The 26861-nt window shown below is 34.9% G+C and overlaps 1 protein-coding gene across 14 annotated transcripts in view; it reads right to left on the bottom strand.

The window, feature by feature from the left end:
• The window catches only part of LOC125666665 (histone deacetylase 4-like), an 83805-nt gene that overhangs the window by 30390 nt on the left and 26554 nt on the right, over positions 1 to 26861 (bottom strand). For 7 of the 14 annotated variants that reach the window (XR_008799291.1, XM_056151769.1, XM_056151772.1 and 4 more), the window contains one exon: positions 12163 to 12228. The exons of 2 other annotated variants lie outside the window; for them this stretch is intronic. Coding sequence is in view for 11 of the 12 variants with exons in the window: in XM_056151769.1 (XP_056007744.1) it covers positions 12163 to 12228 (66 nt within the window). In the remaining variant the exon portion in view is untranslated. Of the gene's footprint in view, positions 1 to 1463; positions 2277 to 12162; positions 12229 to 14096; positions 14217 to 17382; positions 17860 to 26861 lie in introns of those variants that run through there. 5 more of the 14 variants (XM_048899859.2, XM_056151774.1, XM_048899852.2 and 2 more) reach the window with 4 other exon arrangements.

The raw sequence follows: 26861 nt of genomic DNA, 5'->3' as shown, positions 1-26861 counted from the left end.
TTAAAATCTTACTGTCGTCTAAGTTGCATGATTTAAATCTTGCTTATGTGCTTATGACATGTACTAGTTTTTTGTTTGTTTGTTTTGTTTTGTTATTTTGTTTGTTTCCCCTTGAATAGACAGAGATTTTTTTCAAAATAAGAAATGATAAGGGGCCTAAATGACTCCCCTGTCTAACGTACATAATCTTTTAAACAGATATCAAATAAGCAAGTCTATTATGCACTGCTGTTATTTATTAAATTAACATTAAGTGACTTGACGATCTTAACATATCAATCATGTCATCCCCCCACCCCATTACTGTTCCTGTCTTATAGTAAAAAAAAAATTGTCCCACATCTAATAAAATGATTAAATGAGTCAATTTCAAAGATTAAACATGGCTGTCCCTGTTGCCTTCCCTCCACCCTGCACCCACCCCTACTTACCTATGTTAAACAACTTTTATGAATGGCATGCTATTTACACATTAATTAACACCTATAGTGCTACTATCACCTGGAGGTATGGTCAGTATGGATATATACATGTTTCCAGGTTGTGTCTCCCCCCATTAGCTGGTCAACATGAAAGTACAGAAAGGTCACAGATCGCAGGTAATAGTTCACCAACAAGACAGGACTAGTGGGTCTAAGGAACAATGATAACTTGTCTAGGACTACCCAAATGGAAATGAAAGAGATATACACACCACAGTCATTAGAGCTATTTATAGCTACTGGTTCAATATGCTATCACGAATTTTATTAATTTAAATGGTTCCTAAAATGAAGTGAATGGCTAATGCATTAATTGGAACAGTGAGCATGCATCTGACTTTTATTATCCTTTGAAGTACAAGCAGCATCAATAAATCATTGCCAATTTACAAAAACAATAATCTCAGAAATCTTGAAAGCGCTTAGTAAATAATTAAATTCTTTTCTATCGTTATTTTTTAAACTTAATTAATTCATCATGAATTGAAAATATTGTATAAATTTAATGCATGAGCTAGGGAATGATGGGTGGATGTACATTTTTGGAAATGTTTTGCAAAAAACTAGTTCAATAATTGTAATTTAGAAAGATGCAAATGACTAATGCTCCCAAATGGCAGCTGTACAACAGGATTTATAGGGTGGGCCAACCTGGGTTTTTTTTTTTTCTATACAGACTCCAAAGTGTACTACACAAAAGATCTGTTTACTTATTGAAAATTATGATCTTTGATATGTCCCTTAACATCAATTAAAATTCTCACAACAGTAGCTGTTTTTGCTTGACATGCATTCTTTTTTTTATCATTATTGTAATGCGAGTCTGCCTGCAATAACACAAATTTTATTAAGGAAATGCATAAAATATTAGAATATTATATACCCTTAAAAAATCCTACACACGCACGTATTCAACATTTCACAGTTTTAGTACATTATAAAAGATAAATTATTAATTAAATTAAAAAAACAACAACTCACCCATGAAAAACCTGGGGTTAAAGTGAAGCATGATTGTACTGGGTTACTCCAGTCTGTGACAACACAAACAAGATGAAAAAATTCAACTCCAATATCACACAGTTCCTCTACATGGACTTGATCAAAATTTTTCCGTTACTCACTCACATTTCATTCTATAATGCACATTTGTGCAATGTTTTTAGAAACAAGCTTCAAAATATTGTGCGTGGGTTTGTTTTCTCCTTCATAAACCTCACTGTCGGTGGACCTGCTACAATCTGAGTGAGCTTGATGGGTGATTACAAGTATGTTGTTTCTTACGTAAATGCATGCTCCAGTGGCCCGCGTGCTGTGTACACATATAATTAGAAATGCATAGTGTGGTATTTAAACTGCCGTATCAAAAACTCGGTCAAACTCGTTGATCCATGACAAAGTGAACTTGTAATCTGGAATGCATAAACACAGCTGGATGAAGCAACTCCGAGGTAAAGATTGACAAATAGGAAAAACCAAACTATGTCAACACGACCAGGGGCCATTAAAAATTCAAGGCCGCCAATATTATAATCATGAAGTTTTCTCCTTCCCAGGGTAAATAACAATGAAAAGATCTGAAATCTGAATGAAATCTCTGATATTCAATTGTTCAAAGGATGAATGTTCTTCAGACTTGATGACACAACCCAAATGATCGGCATCGCTAGTGATCAGCATTCATTGTTATAGCTAGTTTACACAGGCCTTCAATTATAAAGGATTTGGTGAATTGGAATCCTATTTCATAAGCTAACGTGTGATATTAAAGGTTAATAATTAATAATAAAAATAAACTGGACTTTTGTTTTTGAATTTTGACAGTTCAAGTATAGCCACAGCTTTGGGATTATTGTAAAGTGCCATGGTCTCGCAACAATCACAGACACAAAATAATGAATTATTTATTTATAGATCCTAAATTCCATTATGGAAACTTGTTTCTCACACTGATTTCAAGTAACTAAGAAACCAAATTTCTGCTAAAAAAGAATGAAATTATCTTTCTTTTAAGCTGGTTGTAAAAAATTTACATAGCCTCTGAAGAGCTATTTGATTTGTCTTTGCACTTGAATAAAAATACAAATTAACTCAAGCGTAAAGCCTGCAGAAATGATTCTGATTTTTACAAGATAAATTTTCCAATAACACGTGGGTGGTTGATAATTAACTTGTACACATTCTATTCAAAAAGATTCAACATGGCAAAAACTACATTCAACAAAGTGTGAATATACAGCACGGATGACTTACAACATCTGTTGTACCTGTATAATGATGCTCAGCATTTCACAACATTTTTAATGTCAACAAGGGCAATAATAATTTTATCACCTTTCATGTTCAAATTTTTTTCTTTTGAAAACTTTTCAAGGTAGCTCTAGTTAAATCCTAATGCCTGTAGTAATAATTTACCAACTTCCCCCCTACACAGCTGATTTAAATAATTAGAAAATTAAATATAATTTTCCAATAAAAAATTCAAATTTTTATGCACACTGCAATAGGATCCAAAGAGAAGTTAAACTTTTAAGCATACATAATTATTCAGGGTTTTTTTTGTTTTTTTTGAAGAACTTAAAATTACTAGCAAAATGAAGAAACAGTCACAGTACATGTGTTCACACAGATAATACTCAGTTTTCTCATAATTTTGTATATCGCCACTATTTGTGATATTAACATTTAATTGCATTATATGGTTAATATGATTAGTCAATGGAGGACAACGCTTTTACCATCACATTCTTACATAGATTATATTAATTGTTGGCATGGGTGCAACTCTCCTGCAGAAATTTCTGAGAAGCAAATAAAAATTTGTAGAATATACGATAACCAAGAAAGACGACTCCAAAAAGCTATAAATGTCCACCAACTCCACGAGCGTGTTGTTAGCAGTAAATGAAGGATGGGCTCCCTTGTACAAATTAACACATGATGCACACTAACAATTCAAAACACAAAATATATGTGTAACTTCTACATGTCGTTGGCATAAGAAACATGCATTACAATCATTCAACAATCCAATCAAATGCAAGTGTTATTTCAACTCAAATTCAAGTGGTTTCTGGAGAAGGGGATCCCTGTTTCTAAAGTAAATGAGTTATATTTTCTAAATATATTAAATCAGTATCTAAATTTGCTTCATAATTTACAAGACATTGGTTTTTCATCAGAATTCAAGAAGTTTCAATTCCTTTTTCCGTCATGAGTATTTGGGGGGCAAACTTCAAAATAGTTTTTCACTTAATTATTGAAATAGTTCTAGTTAAATCTTGCCTGCAAAACAAAAGATGAAATAAAATCATGAAAAAATTTGCAGGTTCAAAGTACTGGCGGAAAAACTTGGATCCACCACAAAGAAAATGGGTGACCTTGACTGCAATCCTCAGTGTTATTGATAAGGTCAAAATCTAAATACTATAAGCACTGTAAAGCTCTCATTTCCTGATTGTCAAAATTTCTAGGTTCAGGGTCAATAAGACCTTCCTGCCCCTGATCTTGAAATATATATTTTTTAAAAAAACCCACTTCATCAACATCCAGCTGTGTAATTCAGATTTCAATTTTCTGACAATTATACACACAACGCTAAGGTGTCCAGCTATACATTTCAAACTTTGTGCTTGATGCATGGCAATATAAAATATTGTGCACAAAAGGATACTACCTCTTAATTTTAATAGAGAACTTTCAAAAATGTGACACACTGTGGCTTTATGATTTTCCGATGAGGTAGAGATGATACCTCAGATAATTTCTGTTAAGTTTTAGTAGCTCTTTCCGTGACCATTTTTCCTACTTGTCACGATGATGTGGTAAATATGTCTCACAGTTACAAACTAGGAGACTTAAGCTGTATGAATTTTGACAAACATTAAACCAACCTCAGAAAAAACAGAATGTCAGAGTCTAATAAATTAAAACTTAAAAAACTCAGTGGTAAAACCTCCATTTGAATTTTAAATAAATGTATTGATTCAAAATAATGTTAGTAACATTACAGCTAAAATGTTAAACACTTTACCACAATAATTCTTGTCAACATTTTGCCAGTCTATCTTAAAATATTAAGAACCACAGTAATAGACAGCAATAGCCTTAGGCTATAGCCTGGTATTTATGTTCTTATAGTTGCCATTATCAAGTGCTTAAATTTACACCTAAATTTTCTTTTCACCTATTACTAATCAATATCAGTTGATAATTGTTATATTGAAGAAAACAAATCTTTCTACCCCCCCCCCCCCCCCCTCCTACTAATTCAATGTAAATGACTAACACTTGATTTGTATACTCTTTGTTTTAATATACAATATGATCTCAGTGAATGATTTTCTCATAAAACAGAAATTTGAAACATGCGCACTGTGAACTTTGTTCCGTGTACTGTCTGGTTATCAGGTACAGTAATAATTCTGACTGTCAGAGAAAGGCTGGAATTCTCCTATAACTTTATAACAATGCGGAATAAAAACAAAAAATAACTCCCAATTAGTCATTTATTCATCAATTGTAAATGTCACTTAGGAAATTTCATAAGCTCTATTTATATGGAGAAACCATTGTGATACATCTCTCTCTTTCTCTCTCTCTTTCTCTCTCTCTCTCTCTCTCTCTCATTCATCAAACATTTCTGGATGCAGCTGCATTATTTTCCATCAAATCTGCATGGAGATAATTGAAATTTTCTATAGTATATATGCTTATAAACCTTAATTTCCCTGATTGTTTATGGTTCAACCCAATCTGTCCTTGTAAGTTTGTGAGGGCCTGTAAGTCCACTCTTTACACAGAAGATTAGATAAGAGAATACAACGAGTGCGCAGCCGAGATAACGCTCTTTTAAGTGACGCTTGTCCATCACCAAGTTCTACAAAAGCACTCTCTCCTCTAACACGTCATAACTCTCAAGTACATTAAACAATCTCAATGTTAAAAAACACCAATTCCCAAAACTCCACACAGTGCTGGTTAACGACGAGGAAGTTCATTCCTGGCAGTAAACACTTCATTTCACTAATTGTTCTATTTAAAAAGTTCTGCCAATGACGTAAATTTTCGTATTTACAGAACTTTCATTGTTAAACTTAATGTACTAAAGTTTAATCGAAACGATATTTCTGAACAGAAAAAACAAAACGCCTGTATGTCTTACTTTTGTCTAGCTTGCTCTCAGACTGAATGATACTGGCACAAAATTAAAAGCCTGTTACTTTTACACAAATAATGATTTTTTCACAAATCCTCATAAACAACATGAACTTCAATAGATACAAGGCACTCCTTCAGCAGACAACTGCCTTATCACAGGGCAATGCATTTCAAGTTAAATCATGCATATCTCTGCAATCCAGAGGTCCTGGGCTTGATTCTGGATTCCAACGCTGCATCATAACTTAGGACTATAGATATTAACTGTGCCTAATTAACCAGCATTTATGAAGTGAAATCCACGGGTTTTTGGATATGACCTTAGGAATAAAGGTCCTGTGTCGTGAACTTTAAGCTTTAATTCACACCATACGTTCAGTGGTCTTGATCACCATTTAAAGGTCTGTTGGTCACTTCACCTAAAGCTAATGAGGTCATTCTGACGAGATGTAAAACAACATCAAAACAAAGCAAATTTGGGGGGGGGGGGGGGGGGGGGTGTGGGCTGGCGCAAAGGGGGGGGGGGGGGGGGGAAGGATCCAAAGGTCCAAACTCTGTACACAGTTAATATCTTTTGGTTTAACCCCAAGTTTAAATTCATTTTACAACTTAAGATATTCAACCATCCAGCACTTTCCCTGATGGTGTAAATCCTTTCCTTTTTTCTATATACACGTACTACCATTATCGATCAACATTACAGGGAGCTGATTATAGTGTAAATCTCAAGATTTTGACCACTTGGCGTAAACAATACTGATCGTGTAACACATGTTACTAATTAGTAATTTATTATAAATTTCTTTCATAACATTTTAGTTCCTTCATTAGTATGGCTTCAGTAATGAGCATTTATTATGTAAATCAATTTTTCACATAAACCAATTTAATTCTATGCATTGAAAATAAAAATCCAATATACTGATGCAATCAACATATGTTATTGAAATTTTAATTAATTTATTAATTTTTTATTGTCATCATGCGGGCCTGGTTTAAGGAAACGATAACTGTACAGTTTATGTGAGTATATAGATTCAACAGAGTTGGGTTATGAATATCCAATGAGGTGTTATTTCCAGGGTCAATTTACAAACCATTATATCATTCCTATACAGTCACTGGTACATGTACATGACAAAACCATGAATACTGATCATTTCACTGCCTTAAAATAACACAATCAAGATTCAATGTGTGAAGGGCTCAATTTGAAAAACTTGACAAACAACTTGCATCTGATACACAAATCCTTAACATCATGTTAACATGTAAGCATTAACTGTATCTTCTTTTTGGACCTCTATCATCCCAATAACAGCAGCTGTTGCACAGATAAACTGAAAAAATGTGCATTAGTGTTTTCTATATCATAAGGAATATCAAATCTACATAGTTAATTTTGCCCAATAAAATTGAATTTTAATATTCTTTTAAAAGCATAGTTCACTTTTATGTTTTAAGTCATTTCTCCTGTGTGCGCACTGATGTGCACTATTAAATACGCTCCGGAGTAATCCTAAGAAATGATGTCACAAATGTACTAGTTTTTTGTTCGAACTTTCGATAAAGTTGACATTCATATACCATTTTCTTTTAAGCAAATGGTGGGGACATAAAGACAGACCACTGATAGAAAAACAATGTTCTCAAATGCCCTCAATGTTGTAGATACAGAACGCAATCTATATAGTGCTGAAAGTGACGTTTATCTGTCAGGGGCATAATGCAAGCACACAAGTAATTAAGTTATTTTACACAAACATTTATATTTTCTAAAAAATAATGCATATCGTTATTTTATCTATCTTAAGTGGTCATTGATATCATTTAAAATCTTCAGCTTTTTTTTGTATTTCCTGCTGATATATATATTGCGTTCTGGGATTCCAGGATGTAAAATAAGATGTAGGACACAGATTCTAATCAACAAATTGTTCATGGTGCAGTGGCTAGCAGACGTAGCTTGATCGTATTCTACTTGCTATTACAAGGTGTTATTTGCATTTTGGGGGTGAAATTTTAATCGACAAATTAACAATTTTCCCTACTTTTCCAAAGACTTTTTGAATAGTTTTTTTTTTTTTTTTAATTCAGCAAGGTTTTCAAAATAAAACAAACATTTGTTTTTGTCTTGGTGCACCAGGAAAAATCTGTGGTGCATCATGTGGAGTTGACATAAAATAATGTAAACAGGGTAGTGAAGAATAACCTGTTTGAGTTATTAAGAGAAAAAGTACCACATGGAATTTGATGAAGGACAGAAGCAAAGAGAGATAACTCATTGTGACAAAAAAAACCAACCCCTACTTACAATTCGTGTCATTTTTCTAATAACATATTTGCATTATGCCCATGACTGTTTAAAGTCAAGTACGATGTTCCCAAATGCGCTCCACATTGTAGACATAAATTACAATTAGCGCCAAAAGTGACATTCATAGTCAAAGACAATGTTCTTAAATGTGCTCCATCATGTAGACAAAAAAAACCAACACATTTCTTAAAGTTTCCCCCACAAGAAATGAAGTTTAAAGACAAAATTGTCTTTCTTCATCTCCCAGATTTCACTGTATTTTTCAGATTTCTAAAGAGTCAAATCCATTCCTTATTATATAAACTTCTTTGTTTGCATACCATGTTGTACAATGTATAACAGATACTATCAAAGTCTTATATTCATAGCCTGTTTACGTGTCATTTTAATTAAAATCTTAAGAATCCATGGTCTCTTAAGAATTACCTGTGCTGGTGAGACTTGATAATTAAGATATAAAAGGCAGTGGTCTCCCCTCTTTTAACTACAATCCCCTCCATTTGAACTGGGGAAAAAAAGCTTCATTTTTCCTCAATTGGGAATAAATAAATCCTTTATAATAGATTATAATGAAGAAAAAAAATAAGTTTTGAAGATTTTCTTCAATAACTACCGTATGTTTTCTTATCCCTGATACACTGTACCACCATTTTTAACAGTCTTACTACGATTATACCTCCCTGTATTTTTGTGGGTTATACTGTCACTGTGTGTTTCAAGTGTTCTGGTGGGATGCGTTCTAAGGTTTGATTGATTGATTGTATATTGTTTAACATCCCTCTCGAGAATTTTTCACTCATATGGAGAGGTCACCACAGCTGATGAAGAGCTGCAAAATTTTGGCCTATATGCTCATGCAGCGCTTATGGCCTTTGAGCAGGGAGAGATCTTTATCATGCCACACCTGCTGTGACATGTGACCTCAGTTTTTGCGGTCTCATCCAAAGGCCCACCCCATTTAGTCGTCTCTTACGACAAGCAAGGGCTACGAAGGACCTATCCTAACCCCTATGGGACGAGTTCTAAGGCCACTCCTTTCCTAATGAACAGAGAAACAGGAGGACAAGTTAACATGCCAAAAAATTTACAATACAGTCAAACATGGTTATAATGAACCTCAAGGCAAAAAGCAGTTTGTTATAACTAAACTTTGTTAAATGTAATATTAAATGTAATTTAATTGTTATTAATTTACGACGATGGCCATCTTGTATTTGCCTGGGCACCATTACCCGTTTGTTTATATTGTTTATAACCAATCAAAACAAAGCCTCCCTTTTTGTCCTTTTAATCAAGACCCTCTAAGTCTGATAAGGGACCCCCCTAGGGCCAAGTGAGGGCACCCCTATAAATGTGATCAACAACCTATCAGATTGGTTGTCCGAGTGCCACCTATATACGTAATTAATTACCAATCAGTTTCTATCTGTGCCAAATTTAAAAAAATAACAATTAATTGACCTATCAAATGCCTATTATTATCATTAACTTAAGCATCTCAAGTTAGCGTCACTTTCAAAATATTCTTTGAACCATCAGGCCACTTCAGTCGTAAATTAAAATTTTTTATTTTTTTTTTTTCATATGTGTGTGTGACTGAATATGTGTATTGTTTAATGTAGTTTAGTTTGTACATCCTCACCTGAGGAGAGGAGAAAACCATGATTACAAAATTGTTGTACTTGCTGTTATATATCTATGTATGTAATAAATCATGGTTGTTTGCCCAAACTGGTATTTGTTTTCTTGACGAACGAGTCAATGCCTACACCATTAAGGGAGTGGAATTAATCAAATAATTTTTTTCTGTATTTTTCTCTTTTGGGGCAATAAATATCATAGTTTTATGGATCAGCGGGAAAAATTAACATATTATTTGAAGATATCATCAAAGTCCAAAGGCCAAAACTTAGTGCAAAATCAACGGACCAAGACGAAATTCGAACTTGATCAGTAACTTATGGCAAAGCAATGTACCAAATATCAAATGAATATCTGCAAGCACATAAAAAAAAGTCTGGAAAACTGATTTGCAGGACTGATGAACAGACAGCCAGACGGACGCCGAGCGCAAACCTAAAGTCCCCTTCGACTTTGTCAGTAGGGGACTAAAAAACATACTGGAAACGTATAAAATCGTTTCAATACTTGTCAGAATCTCCATTTTGGAAAATCAATTACGTCCTCAACAAATTCTATGACTGAGCTAGTATATCTGATATCTATCTATTGTTAAAACTGCATGGATACCTGTTTCGTGATTGGCTGTAAAACATTGATTTGACAGGACATATTTGTTCGTGTATTGTGGTAACACAGGACGGAGAGTCAATAAGTAACCAGCCTATCCCATTTCCGATTGACCAAGGTGGTAGCGATTTTCATGCCTTGTTTCAATACATGTTTTATACATGGGTACAAAATTGCACGCATATCGGGTCATTTTTAAATAAAATATTGAATGTCAAACATGGCTGGTAATGCAAAGGCATGTTTTTCATCTAAAGTTGAGTACCGTGCTATAATTCGGTACTTGTATTTAAAAGGTAAAACAGGCAAGGAAATACACAGTGAGTTAGCCAATGTTTATGGGTCTTCTGTGCCATCTTATGCTCAGGTTAAATTCTGGGTAAGGGAATTCAAACGCGGTAGAACGTCTTTCGAAGATGAAGCCAGGTCTAGATGCCACTGACGAAGAAATGTGTGTAAGAAAGTTTGGGATCTGGTATACTCTGATAGGCGAATTCAGGTGGAAAAAATAGCACAGGCATTAGGCATTTCACATGGTAGCGTTTCAACAATCTTACATGATCGTTTAGGTATATACGAGCTAACAGCCCGTTGGGTCCCCAAATCCCTTAGCGATGAGCAAATGTCAACCAGAGCATCAGTATGCAGTACGCCTTGTTAAAGCGATTTAGGTCAAAAGATGATTTTGTTTTGTGTCTGGTGACTGTAGATGTCAAACATGGTTCATTATTATGAGCCAGAGAATAACGCCCAGAGTCGTCAGTGGGTAGGGCCTGGGTCTCCGAGGCCAAAAAAGTTCAAGACGCAACCATCTGCTGGCAAGGTGATGGCCACAGTATTTTGGACGCAAAAGGCGTTATTATGTTGGACTTTTTACCCAAGATAAGTACAATAACTGGAGTGTACTATGCAAACCTGCTAGACCAGCTGAGAACCGCCATCCGTGAAAAACGCCGAGGTAAACTCTCTAAAGGTGTTTTGCTGCAACAGGACAACGTGAAAGTCCACAATTGCAAAGCATTAATACCACATCCTGCCTATTTGCCTGACCTAGGGACTTCTTCCTATTCCCAAATTTGAAAAAAGATATCCGTGGACGTCATTTCCGGTCTGACGAAGAAGTTATGACGGCAGTTGAGGGGTGGGTCAATGGGAAGGACCCTGACTTTTTCATTTCTGGGCTGATGGCACTTGAACATCGTTGGTCTAAGTGCATCATACTAGAGGGCATGCAATTACATCGAAAAAGAAGAGGTGGATCTCAACCGGAAATAAGTTAGGCTGGTTACTTATTGACTCGCCCTCGTACTACATTTACAAGACATATGATACAGTAACAATGAAGCTTGGTAATAAGTTGTTTTGTGTATGATGTAACGTATTTCTGCTTTGCATATGGCATTATAACACATTGCTACAAGATGGATGGTAAATGCATATAGCCTAACATGCATACGTTTGCTACAAGATCGATCTCCTATGTATAGCCTAACATTTTTGCTACAAGACATACCCTGTACTGTGTATTTCAAACAGATCACTACACGACATACCCTGTACTGTGTATGTCAAACAGATCGCTACACGACATACCCTGTACTGTGTATGTCAAACAGATCGCTACACGACATACCCTGTACTGTGTATGTCAAACAGATCACTACACGACATACCCTGTACTGTGTATGTCAAACAGATCACTACACGACATACCCTGTACTGTGTATGTCAAACAGATCACTACACGACATACCCTGTACTGTGTATGTCAAACAGATCACTACAAGACATACCCTGCTCTGTGTATGTCAAACAGATCGCTACACGACATACCCTGCTCTGTGTATGTCAAACAGATCACTACACGACATACCCTGTACTGTGTATGTCAAACAGATCACTACATGACATACCCTGCTCTGTGTATGTCAAACAGATCACTACACGACATACCTGCTTTGCGTATTGGTGTAAAATGGCTGTTTATATCCATCCCACCGTCACTAGGGCCCATTGGATCTACAAAAAAACAACCAAACATCACCATATGATATCTTATAAAACACTGAGCGTGATCGAGGAGCACGTACTGGATCCGACACGATGGATACGATAATCGGATATATCATCAAATGCTGAGCTATGACCTAAGGATCCGACACCATGGATACGATAATCGGATATATCATCAAATGCTGGGCTATGACCTAATATTAATATACATTCCTACTACAGAAACTCGATCCAAAGAGTCGGATCATGTTGAGTTGACAGCCACAGATGACATTAAATACATTGAGATGCTTCCCGGCATCGAATTCAACAATCGAATGGTCTGCGACTTGTCAACAAGACATGATCCAACTCTTTTAATCAAGTTACTGTAGTAATGATAAATTTATCATTTACCCTTACATATTATTTTTCCCCCAAAAATACACATTTGCAATTAATTCGTCCCTAGCAAAATGGGCCCTTAAATATTTTAGTGCTAAAGTGTGAACTTATAATAGAGAACATTCCTCAAACTATTAGAGCAATGTGGATTGTCGTTAGAATATTACAGTCAAAGATGACAACCAACTCGGGATTGGTAATCATTACCCTTTTCTTTAACAGCTATGCAAAAAATGCTGTCACGTTTTTTCATTATGACGTTTGTTGAAAAACATAGTTGGATAAGATAAGGGCCTTTTTTCTAGGAACAGCTATTATAATGCATTTCTAATTATAAAAAAAACATGGAGTGGAATTATTCTTTGTGTACTCAAGTTTTTTCTGTGGAGCGGTCAATCATTCAATTCCACAAAAAACATGTGTTAAATTACATTGTGACATCATGCAGTTTCTGAGAGACAAAGATCTGAAATCAGAAAACCACAGTGTGATGATCCAGAAAGTCGGATCACACTCTACCAATTTAACAGTATCAAAACACCGAACATTGATGACCTTATGATAAAAATGTGTGACCATTTTGTTACAAAAACAGTAAGACTTTTCACTGATTTTAATACATATAAAATTTTTAAATATACCTCCTTCTACATGAGGAATATGGTAGATGTGACTGTGACAGCTATAACTATATATTAAAGCAATATGTGGAATCATTAGAATTTGAAGGGGACCAATTTTCGTTGATAGTGGAGATTTTATTGTTTCGTTAGAATGCAATTTTGTGAATTGTTTCTCTACATAAAAAATTATATATTTTATTAACAGTTTGAAATTCATGGGATACTGGCACCCACTGAAATTGAGCCTCCAGGGCCCATGAAATGTTAAGAATGATCCACAGTTTTCAAATTCAAAAAGCAAGGCTACATATCTATACCCACTAACTAAACAATGCTAATGATTGTTGCAAGTTATATAACTGAAATTCATTTAATTACACAATAAATTGAGCCGTTCCTAGCAAAAAGTGCCCTTAAGTATATTTCAGGTGCTAAAGTGTGAACTATAGAGAACATCCCTCAAAATATTGGAGCAATGTTGATTGTCGTTAAAATATTACAGTCGCAATCAAAGATGACAACCAACTTGTGATTGTTAATCATGACTTTTTTTCTTTACAAGCAATGCAAAAAATGATGGTACGTACGTTTTTTCATTATGATGTTTTTTGAAAAACATTGTTGGATAAGATAAGGGCCTTTTTTGCTAAGAACGGCTCATTAATGATAACAAAATATTTTCGAAAGAAAATATGAATTGAAGTCTTGCATGGTTCCAATCTTAATGTAATATACCCAACAGCATGTGATGTCGAATTTTCCTTTCAAATTGGCATTGAGTAATCACAACGAAGAGAATACCTGATCAGAGAAAAGGCAAATTATAAATAGACAGCAAGGGAGGGGAAAAGGAAAAGAAACACAGACCTGCAGCAGAAAATCTCTTACATTTCATGAATAATCCAAAACGTATTGCTCACCTAGCCACACGTTAACACTATAGATACCCTGTTTACTGGAGACTGCCGATCAGCCTGCTATTATACGACTCTACCTATTCAATGACTGAATGACCCCCACGTATTGATTATTTCTAAAAGTAGAAAAACATCAACAACAGTCCTACAGTATTTGTACTCAGCAGTTCGTGCACAGTGTATGTGTCAGAAGCTGGGTATTGCTTCATCAATGGCACTGCTATCTTTAGAAATTTCCCCCTTCCAATCATAATCAATAACACAGCATTAAATAACGAAACCATTGAGTACATATGCATAAACAAGAAGGCAATGGTTACCCAGGCTGACGAAGTCTATATACACACATCTCTAATTAACACTTTATTCATCCTTCCCACATGCCATCAGAGGTGTTGATTTGATGAATTCTGAACAAGAAAGGAGACAAAATATCATCCCCCTCCTCCCATTTGGTACCTCACAGCCTTCTTATGAACAATCAACTTTGCACTGAATTGTTTCGCATTCTATTTTTTATCTAATACTTCATTTTTTAGTTAACGTGGACAAGGTTAAAAATGTGAAACACAAACAACCATAGCGACAGGGTTTGGTTTTTTTTTTTTTTAGGTCAAGGTCATTTATATATAAACAGGCTTTAATTACATGGGGCACTTAATGCCAAATGACAACAGGTTTTTTTTAAAGCAAAAATTAAAATTGTAGAAAGCCTGACTGAACAGTGAGAGTGAAAATGTGATGATTTTAATCTTTTGATCTGAGAGTAGTAACATCATTATTTTACATCGCCTGCTGACTGGTATTATATTGTTACGGGGATATTAACATCCCATGAAAGACCTGATGAGACTGGCACTTTTCGGAAATACATAAATAAATATTCAGTCCTTGAATATGTTAAGGTAACTCCATACTCGCAGTTTTATCTGATACAAGTTTGAAAAATGCATTTATTTCCATTCATTACAGTTAAAACTAACAAATTATCAAATAAAATACATAGGTCGTCACACTTTTTAAGATACGAGACGTACATAAAAAGATTCATATATCACCGTCAGAAAATTGCAATTTTCCTAAGACAGCGTTATCAAAATTTCATACAAACTGGTAATGACTATATAGTAGCATTCATAACAATTTCATGAAACTGTATCTTCACCAAAATATATACAATATCTATAAAAAAATAAAGGAAATCTATCGCATAATAGACTTGATAAAGAAATCAATAGAAACAGAGTTATTCCCCTTGGATTCAATATTTTGAAACGTATCTTTGATTATTTATCTATAACTTAGACTTTTAAAATGGTTTATTTTTTGACAAGAATTTTTACAATAACTATCAGAAAAGACTCCAACAAAATTTATGTTCCTATCATGCATAAATCTAAATAAATCATTGATTTTGCAAAATCTGATGACATCACAGGAGGGTGGAATTACTTTAAGTCTAAATAATCTCTGATCTCAATTTACTCAACAGAATCATATAACCTTTTATTATGGGGAAATGAATATTTTTCAAATATGATTGTGAATTTCATATTTTCAAAGCAGTACATGTGACAGAAGTTTATTAAGAACTCTAACAGGTTTTAATGAGAAACATATTTATATATGGAATATTTTTTATTTTCTGCCTATAATTATGTACTTTAAGAATACACTGGTATAAATAAATCTATACATATATTGTAATTATTAATATAATAGTATATACTCAAACAATTATTGTATTTTTGTGGCACAACAATCTTGTTTTGTACAACTGTATAACATAATTAATATATATTTTGTATACGGGAGAGGTTTCCTCAGTTGCTAGCTGGAACTAATGTAAATTTAATTAATCGCTTTCTATATATATTTTTTTTGGTCACTGAGCATTTTCAATATTCCAATGTTGCTTATATCACATAATAGCTGTGAAGCATAGGCCGTGATTATATCCAGGTTATATTTACTACTGAAAGCTCCATACATAAACCTGATGGCTTCATTTACATGATCTAAAAATAGGACTCGTCATTCCCTTGCTTAGATACAAGTCGTGATGAAACAATGATCCATTGTGATGAAAAATTGGATCAGATCATTGTAATGATCAATTGTGAGATTTTTTTTCCATCACCTAAAGTCAGGGAATTCACAAGCATTTGTTTTTCTGCTTTTAACAGGACTCTATCGTTGGCCTAGCCTAATAGTCACTTGAGTATGCACATATTTTACTCATTAAAAATCACTGTGTTACCTGTCAGGGACTGGTTTTTTTTTTTGTTTTTTTTTTTTTTAGACTTCTACATTTTTATACTTTGCACGTACTAGATGATTAGATACATAATCAGGTATTGGTAATTAAATTTACAATTCCTCTATAATTGATCTTAAGATGGGGGGGAATGTAGTACGTACACTAAACATTTTTGTTTTACGCTCACCCAATATGCCATATTCTTATTTTATTAGTACTATTTTCTATTGTAATTTAAATTCTTTTGTTCTGAACACTAAGAATTTGGTTGTTCACAAAAACCAAGGGGCTTTCCTTGTTCGACTGCGGACCAAGCTTTCCCTTTTTGGCCATGTTAAGATATTACTTTTCCTTAAATCACTTCCATTAAATACACTGGAATTTAATATGTTCAGTTTACTATGGGGATTTACAAAATGTATCCATCATAAGAATTTCCATTTAATGAATTATAAACAGCTAGTGTTTCTTTCTTGTTATTTTGGAATTATACACTGTTGTATAAAGGAGAGGGGAAAATCAATGGCTGGACCTGCATGGAACCGAACCTGGGACCCCTGCATTACTATAGTCAGGTGATCTATAACCAGAGCTATCCAGGCCGATATCCATGGTCCGTATAGCCCTTACTACATTTCTTCCTCCATTACTTGTCCTCATATTCATGCAGACCCTCGAAAACGTAATCCCCCATTCTTTTACGCTCCTGGCAGGACAACCTGCAGTGCAAGCTCTGATGCTAGAACATTAACTGTTACATAACAACATCTAAATTTGACTGTAAATACCCTGAAGATTGTCCATCAAATTTTCAATTCCATGGAGACTGGAGTCTAACAGTCTTGTTTATCACTAAATTGTTTATTCTTTATAGGAATTTAAATAATTTTCAACAGTAAATTTTATCATGCAGACCTTCTTCATAATACACTTATGTTACAATTGCATTTAATTTTTTCAATTACGTTTCCTGTACCTATTTCACTGCCATTCTCCAGCTCCCCAGAAGTGGATGTTTCCCCCTGTTTGTAACCATCCCCTCGAGATTTAAACTCCTCCTGTATCGTCGGCAACACCTTTGTCAACATGGCCATGTTTTTCGATTCCCACAAATTATATTCATAAATGATTTCTAGAGCAGTAAGCTCAACAAAAATTGATCAGCAACAATCTAAATATATCCCATGCACTGCAAGTGATCTAAATAAAGCACAGTTCAATATTTATAATCCTCTTGATATACAATAAAGTAGGTCACTATGTACACCCTCCAGAAATCTCCACCATAATCTTTTTTCTATCCAGTTTGAAGAGCACAATTAAACTTGATAAAGTACATGTTTCCATTAGAAAATCAGCAAACACAATTTCACTCCGTTAATACTTTATACGAGTGTGTCCCATTAATCATAGCTGCATTTTCTCACCATTTCCTACACATCAGGACACAACCCTCTATAAATATAGAAACACAATTCGCGCGCGGTTATACAGAATATCAAATCTTAACAATTATGCAATGAAATCATGCACACACATTTTGACCAAGCCTTATGTAAAGTTCACTTCTTAAATGATGAGACAGAGTGTGTGAATTTCATAACATTTTACTAGCAACTGTTCAAAAAACAATTCACTATGATGTAATAAACTCCATTTAAACTCTACACTTCGAAGCCCTCATTCACAATAAGACAGCATAAAATCCAAACATACTGTTATCCATTCCCTCTGTAAAATACAATTAACATATAATTTCTCTGTCTAGAGGCAAAGAGCACTATTTTTTCTCGCCTAAGCCAAGTTATTTTTAAATATTCTTCATTGTTCTCGCCACCTGGCTGTCAGGCATTAGCATGACCTGTGAGAATTTCCTAAAATAACTTCATGTTAAAGGAAAGACTTATGTCTCTTATAGTTAGAGAATTAAGGATCACATAATATACCTTGATGATAATACTGTCGTCACGTGCTGGTATAATTTAAGCCATTTTTACACAACTCTTATAAATGTTGACATCAAGTACTTAAACGAGTCATAAAACTGCTAATACTACTAACTACTATAGTACTACTGACAGAAATATGCCCTTCACATGACAGCTCAAAAGTGCATTTCCGATCAAACCTATTAGTCTGAATAAACATATAAAACCCACCACAACAACATTAAGACGATTATATTTTCTTAATGTGTTAAATTTAAATTTCAGTTTTAATCTTATAAGCTGAACTAACCACATCCACCAGCAGACAGACACTATAAAACACCACGAACACCTTGACCTTAGAACTTCTTTAAGATAATTTGTTCTGCTAATGTTGACTATATACATATGGGAAAGATAACATACTCCCCTTGAGAAAAAATCTACCCCATTCCTCTAAACACAAAGCTCCTCAAATGAGGCCCAGATCTCAAAGTTATCAAGTAAAAATACAACTTTGTCAAGGCACTTTGACCTTCTACAATCAAATTTTGGTACCAAAATTCTTGACCTTGCGACCTTTAACCTTGGGGTTTGATCTTCTTTAATTTGAAAAAATCTTGGCCATAACTTTTGGATGATTAGTGCTAATTAAGGGCTTTATATTTCACATGACAAAGCCTTTCTTTATATACCAAACTTTTTTTTTGAAAGGGTGGGTGGATTGAAATCAATGTTTCGCAAACACATCTTGCTGAAGAAAAATAATGAAGTTAAAAGTTTAAACAATTGCCAAATGATACTGTAGTAATCAAAATGAAGTAGTAGTTAATGAAAACCTAAACAAACCATGCCTGGAGGTAATTACTTTTACCGTACTCATACTGCAAACATGTTTGTTTTGAGTACAACTCTGGGCATGCAAGCTCAAAGTATACTCGAAAAATCTTAGGCATGTACTCCATTTGAGTATGAAAATGATATTTTATAAAAAAAAAAATTATAACCTTCACTTTTGAATATGAGTACGATTTAGAAAATGAAGTTTGACTCAAAAAGTTTTATAACCTCAAGGCCTGAAATTCTTCTTTACAAAATTGTTAAAAGAAATTAATCAACAAACCACAAACAAACCGAAAGTCACCCTCAATTTTAGGTTTTAAGTTAAGTCAGTGAGTTCTGAACCATTCTCTTAACATTCAACATGACTTAATTCACCATAATGCATTTAAGGAGGTAATGCTACACCAGTGAAATTTGATGTAGATGAAAAATGGAGGATATGTACAACAATATTTTGAAGTTGAAAATTTTCAAATTTACTTTATTTCGTCAAAAAATACAGTTTTAGTAGAAGGTAATCTGAAAAAAATATAAAACCCCTGCTCAGGGCTAGGTATTTACATGGAAAAGGAAAAGTCAAATATTGCTGATATCGATTTTTTTCCTCCATGTTTTTAAAGGAAGTGCAGCCATTATGACGATTTAGTAGAGTACTACCTTAAAAACATTTTAGATCAGGTTTAAATGAAAAAATGTGTCTACTTTTCAACTTTTTTTGTGTGAATTGGTATGGGGGAGGGGGGGATAACTGCTCCCTCATCTGCATTTTTATAAGGTTTTACACCTTACATCAATCTGATTAAAACCAGATCCTGAGATCCGCTCACTTAGATCGCTACACTAGGATCTGACATAACCCCATAGGGGGTCATGTCCAAATGACCTTTCACTTGGAATATTCATGAGAACTATCAGCCAGTCAGATTGTGCCATACAGACAATGATGGCTATTTAGGCGGTTCCTGGCAATTCGTAAACAAAGTGCTGTAATTTCTCTCCAACGAAGTTTATTCCACACTGTAAAATTGTATATTCTTGCATAATGAATTTTGAACTTTCGCAATAATGCCTAATCTATTCCATTCATTCAAACAACAAAACATACGATATGAAATATACCCAAATTAAATTAATTGTGAATTCCGATTTATGTATGAATAGGGACGGGTACGATTTGAATAGTTTTTAAGATGGTTTACTTAAATAACGCGAGGAATATATTATAACACCAGTCGACGTAAACGGTGCATTGTGACATCGCATCTAGCTGCGATATGTTTTCTTTCAAACCAAACAATTGCAGCCATTTTCCTTGAATTGTGAACTCCATCAGGATTTTTAAGCGTTTGAATGAAAGAAAACTCGCAGAGAATACAGACGTTGTTTAAATCGCATGTTTTGACAGGTGGGCATGCAGTCATCTGTCAAATGCGCAGCCATTTTTATTGCATCTCTAACGTAAATAATGACGCAAAGGTTCATGGGAGAAAAATTATTGTTGGTATAAATCGACAGGGTCAATTTGATTGGCTTAACGAAAGGTCATGCGGACGTGACCCTATATGGGGTTACGTCAGATCCTAGTATAGCGATCTAAGTGAGCGGATCTTAGGATCTGGTTTTAATCAGATTGCACCCTACATCCACTTGTTTTGTTATCACTGAAATAACTTATTGGTACTAGACTGTGTATTTAAAATGGCTCATTTTAATATATTGGAAAACAATCTGGGAGTGTTTTGTGGTTTTCTCCTGCCGTCTGTTTATTTTTTTTAAAAACTATTATCAATCCCAGATTAAAATTTGTGAACAAGCCTCAAGGTCAGGGTATTAAAAGATAAATTTAGCTTGTTATTGCACTGTAATGCTTCCATATGGAATTCCGAGCGTAGAAACATATGGTTTTCAATCTGCTCCACTGCAGAGAAAATGACATAGGACAATTTTCCAAAATCTTTCTGTGACATAGATGAATTTCAATAGTTCACACTCCATACCTACATAACAAACGACAATGATGTTTTTAGCTTTTCTGAAAGTTGGAATATTGGTGACAGAGTGCCATAATTCTGTTCATTAAAAGTGCTCACAAAAAAAAAATCAAAAGAAAAGAAAAAAGGTTACTACTATACCAAACCATTTGGTATGTCACATGATCAATCTACACCATACAGCCAGATAATCCGAGATTCCTCTGACTCTTACCCCTGTTTTTATATTGTGCCGTGTGCGGGGGAGAGTCAGAGCGGACTCCATATTGAAAAGTGAGAATTCAGCGACACCAGTTGGTATTGCTGCTTTACCTACCTCTTACAACTTTATTTCGCGGATCTATCCTCCAAGGCGTGAGGATTCAGTTATCGAAAGATTATTCTACAAATAGATCATGATTAATACAATGCTATCGCCGATTAATGGCCTTAACACCAACAAATGAAGCATCACTTGAATTAGGTCGATTTCTTTGCGCATGACGTCAGCTAGCATGTAAACACAAAAAATTCCATCGTTCAAACGGCGATAGCATCGTTTTAATCTGAGACTCAAAAGCATGGTTTCCATACCCCCCCCCCCCCCCCCATTATTTCAATGTTAATGATGTCAATGTTTAACACTCAATGATGATATCATAGCTGAATGGAAAATCCATGACCTTTTGACCTGAGAGTGTATATATATATCCAACAGATACAATGCTGATTGACACAACTCTAATGGTATAGTGTTATATAAGGAAAACAAGTGTCATTAATATACTCAGATGGCCTGAGTGAGAGACCTAAGGTAACCTTGCATCATGATGTGAGATTCTAACAAAACATTTCACACAGCAATCCTCTACAGCTGTCCATAGAGTCAGCATAGTTTGTAAAATGTACTAAAAACAATCATTAATATACCACAACCTTAAATTCTTTTATCCTTTCAGAATTAAAACACTTCATATATTGTCAATAAGTAATTTATGATATTCCTGAGCACCATGACGAAAATATTTTATCATGTTTTTTCCACTCTTGTCAATCAAACTACCATTCATTGCATTTCTGCATAATGTATACTAAAATTTGTTTACATCCAATACAGACGAATAATTAATGTGTCTACACCATGTCAACACCTGTCACAGAGCAATGTAACCCTCCACAGACAACAGGACTTCATAGAGTATATGTAACCCTCCACAGCCAACAGGACTTCATAGAGAATATGTTACCCTCCACAGCCAACAGGACTTCATAGAGAATATGTTACCCTCCACAGCCAACAGGACTTCATAGAGAATATGTTACCCTCCACAGCCAACAGGACTTCATAGAGAATATGTTACCCTCCACAGCCAACAGGACTTCATAGAGAATATGTAACCCTCAACAGACAACAGGACTTCATAGAGAATATGTAACCCTCAACAGGACTTCATAGAGAATATGTAACCCTTAACAGGACTTCATAGAGTATATGTAACCCTCCACAGACAACAGGACTTCATAGAGTATATGTAACCCTCAACAGGACTTCATAGAGAATATGTAACCCTCAACAGGACTTCATAGAGAATATGTAACCCTCAACAGGACTTCATAGAGAATATATGTAACCCTCAACAGGACTTAATACAGTATATGTAACCCTCCACAGCCAACAGGACTTAATTAATAGAGTATATGTAACCCTCCACAGCCGACAGGACTTCATAGAGAATATGTAACCCTCAACACGACTTCAATCATAGAGAAAACATAACTCTCAACAGGACTTCATAGAGAATATGTGACTCTCAACAGGACTTCATAGAGAATATGTAACCCTCAACAGGACTTCATAGAGAATATGTAACCCTCCACAGACAACAGGACTTCATAGAGAATATGTAACCCTCCACAGCCAACAGGACTTCATAGAGTAATGTAACCCTCCACAGCCAACAGGACTTCATAGAGAATATGTTACCCTCCACAGCCAACAGGACTTCATAGAGTATATGTAACCCTCCAAAGACAACAGGACTTCATAGAGAATATGTAACCCTCCACAGGACTTCATAGAGAATATGTAACCCTCCACAGCCAACAGGACTTCATAGAGTATATGTAACCCTCCACAGACAACAGGACTTCATAGAGAATATGTAACCCTCCACAGCCAACAGGACTTCATAGAGTAATGTAACCTTCCACAGCCAACAGGACTTCATAGAGAATATGTAACCCTCAACAGGACTTAATACAGTATATGTAACCCTCCACAGACAACAGGACTTCATAGAGAATATGTAACCCTCAACACGACTTCAATCATAGAGAAAACATAACCCTCAACAGGACTTCATAGAGAATATGTAACCCTCAACAGCCAATATGACTTTGGTAACAGCAATTTAAAATGCAACATAATATATAAACCAACAAACCCACACATCACAGTTTTCCAATAGTTACTAAGTCACTAATCTAATAGTCAGGCAGTACACAATAATCAGGTCAAATTTATTCTATAAAGTCTACAAGTGGCAATTAAGTAAACCAACATTTCAGCCCCGTAAACCAACATCATTTAAAAAAAAACCAGTGGAGATCTACTTGAATATTTGATAATTCGGATATATATGTATATTTTCTCTATGTTCTGTCATTAAATCCGAATTTTATCCAAAATGCCAGCTGTGAGCCTTGATGACGGCCCCGGGGAAAAATCATATACACATAAAAATCATGTGAGAGTGTTATTTTCTACATACTCCTCATAATTAAATTTTACACTGCATGTCAACATTTTGTTTCTAAAAGTAGCAACTAATGCCGGAAGGAAAAACATCATATCAGGGATCATAAACGACTTATAACCGACATGTATTAAAAATGATGATTCAATTAAGCACTTGAAATTAATAGTTTTGAAAAGACATGTGATGTCGGTATATATACACTATGTAATACATATTTAGAAGCGATGGAACTTGTGAGGCTGCATGAAACAAAGTTATAGTTAGTTTTGGCCTAATAAAGTCTTCATTTGGACTGATTATGTCAGATACAAAGAATGGTGCAATACACCACGGACAATTTCAGAGATACAAGCCACAAGTTTATAGATAAGATATGAACTCATATATACATAGTATATATATATAGAATTCATAGTACATCCACTTTAACCTATTATGTCGATCTGTACATGTGGGTGCTTTACTCAATCACTTGACAGGTCTCCAGGTATTCCAGTTGATTATCCGACAATTTGGACAGAATTAACTCCATGTTGAATTGTCCCTCATGACTTGCTGATAACCTTAACAAACAATACATGAACTCCTAATTAGCAAAATGACCTATTAATAAAAGAAGAATCCTTAAGTCTTTTTAAGTCATGTTCAGCGATATCATGACGATCAGATAAACCCACGTCACTTCACCACAACACGTATTTCTGGAAGTAGTAATCGTAGGTGATGATTGAAAACCCACTAAAGATATCCTACTTAAATGTCATGTGACCAAAGACATCCCACTTAAATGTCATGTTGTGACTTTGGATTTAAAATAAAGGTTAAGAAGACAGAGTGACAATAACAGAGAACCACAAAATGGCTTCCTCTCAGCTGGTCCTATGATTACGCTACTTTCTACATCACAGGTTGAGGAAATTCATGCAGCCATGGTTGTCTGAAATAAGAGCTGTGGTTATTCTATGATGTTACTAGGATATGTCTCCAGCTTCTAGACTGATACTTATCAACACTGCACATACAGTCCTAGCTCCTATCCAATTTACTGCTGTCTTTAATTATTCTTAGTTCAAAAATATGCATTTCCTTCACTAGTGTAGCAATACGTATCACATGGGAGGGGGGGGGGGGGGGGGGGGGGGGGGGGAGTCTTTTAAGGTGGCTCACTACACCCTGAAATAGTTTCTCAAATCAGTACGAACTGATTTAATCATAAAAGATATGATGATATATAACAAGTTTATATGCCAAAAAGGCAGAAAATATGCAAATTTGGATAAAAACATGATTTTCCAAAAAATTATTTCAATTTAACACATATGAACAAAAGACTCTGGCGGATTTGAACTCAAGATCTGCGGTTCACCAGCCCAGTGCTTTAACCACTGAGCAGGGCTTGAAGCTAACTTTTTGTGTCACCAGTCCAGCCGGACTGATGGGGTATAATTTCAACCAGTCCGCAGAAAAATTTACCAGTCCAACAGAGTGTTCCAGAAATAATTAAACATATTTCGTTAATGTTATGAAATTTAACTCAATATGCCTCAGACAATATTGTAACACTTAAATGTGGGATTTATATTTACAAATCAGATTCGTCTGATATCTACATATCGAAGCATGCCAAATGTGTGTATAAAATTTCATAAGTATAATTTCCAAAATTATGCTTTAGAAAATTAACCAGTCCCATTGGACTGACTAAAACAAATGTCAGTCAGTCCGCCAGACTTTTAACCAGTCACAGACTGACGGGCATATGTTAATTTCGAGCCCTGCTGAGCTACGATGATAGTCAAACAAATCGATCGATACAAATAATTTCACAAAACATTTAAATCGCCATCTTGTAACATTAAGTGTCATAAAGAGTATAAGCTTTATATAGTGTATAGCCTGCTGTACTTAAGGTGTGCATATGCAAGGTGAAGATAACGAACAGTGATCAATCTCATAACTGCTACAAGCAATACAAAATAGATAGTTGGGCAAACACGGACCCCTGGACGTACCAGAGGTGGGATCAGGTGCCTACGAGGAGTAAGCATCCCCTGTTGACCGATCACACCCACCGTGAGCCCTATATTTTGATTAGGTAAACGGAGTTACCCGCAGTCAAAATCAGTGTGCCAAGAACGATTTAACAATCAGTATGAAACACATCAGACAGCATTTGACCCAATGCGAGGTTGTATTGACGAACTAGATCATTATAACGACCATAGAATTTGCGAAATGCTGACTTCAATCGAGACTTGAAACCCCTGTACCATCAACTTGTTTGTCAGTAGCTAACCTCGATTTAAAAACTGACTATATAACACAGAACAAGCTTTTGCATATCAAATCAGTTGAGATATATAAACACCATATGCAGGTGATAATGGAATATTGCTACATAAATATGAGAAGTTGACGATGGAGAAGCTGAAATCATCCCGTTTGTCATACAGTTGAGTTGTCAGTTTGCCGTATACAGAGATAGTCCCATCTCTCTACACACATCAACCTCTTCTTTATACATTCCTGTCATCACTTATAAATGAGTTATATTCGTGCAAGTGTTGATTTAGTTAAAATATATCAGTCCTATCGCGTCAAAGTGTTGATTTAGTTAAAATATATCAGTCCTATTGCGTCAAAGTGTTGATTTAGTTAAAATATCAGTCCTTATATATATATAGCGTTAAAGTGTTGATTTATAGTTAAAATATGAGTCCTTATATATAGCGTCAAAGTGTTGATTTAGTTAAAATATGAGTCCTATCGCGTCAAAGTGTTGATTTAGTTAAAATATCAGTCCTTATATATAGCGTTAAAGTGTTGATTTGTTAAAATATGAGTCCTATAGCGTCAAAGTGTTGATTTAGTAATATCAGTCTTGTAATGTCTAAAGGGTTGCTTCATTTGAAATACGAGTCCTGTAGTGTCAAAATGTTGCTTCATTTGAAATAC

This window comes from Ostrea edulis, chromosome 10 (assembly GCF_947568905.1).
Source record: "Ostrea edulis chromosome 10, xbOstEdul1.1, whole genome shotgun sequence".
Classification (NCBI taxonomy): domain Eukaryota; kingdom Metazoa; phylum Mollusca; class Bivalvia; order Ostreida; family Ostreidae; genus Ostrea; species Ostrea edulis.
The sequence above is the reverse complement of the archived record's forward strand: the minus strand, read 5'-3'. Positions and strand labels throughout refer to the sequence as shown.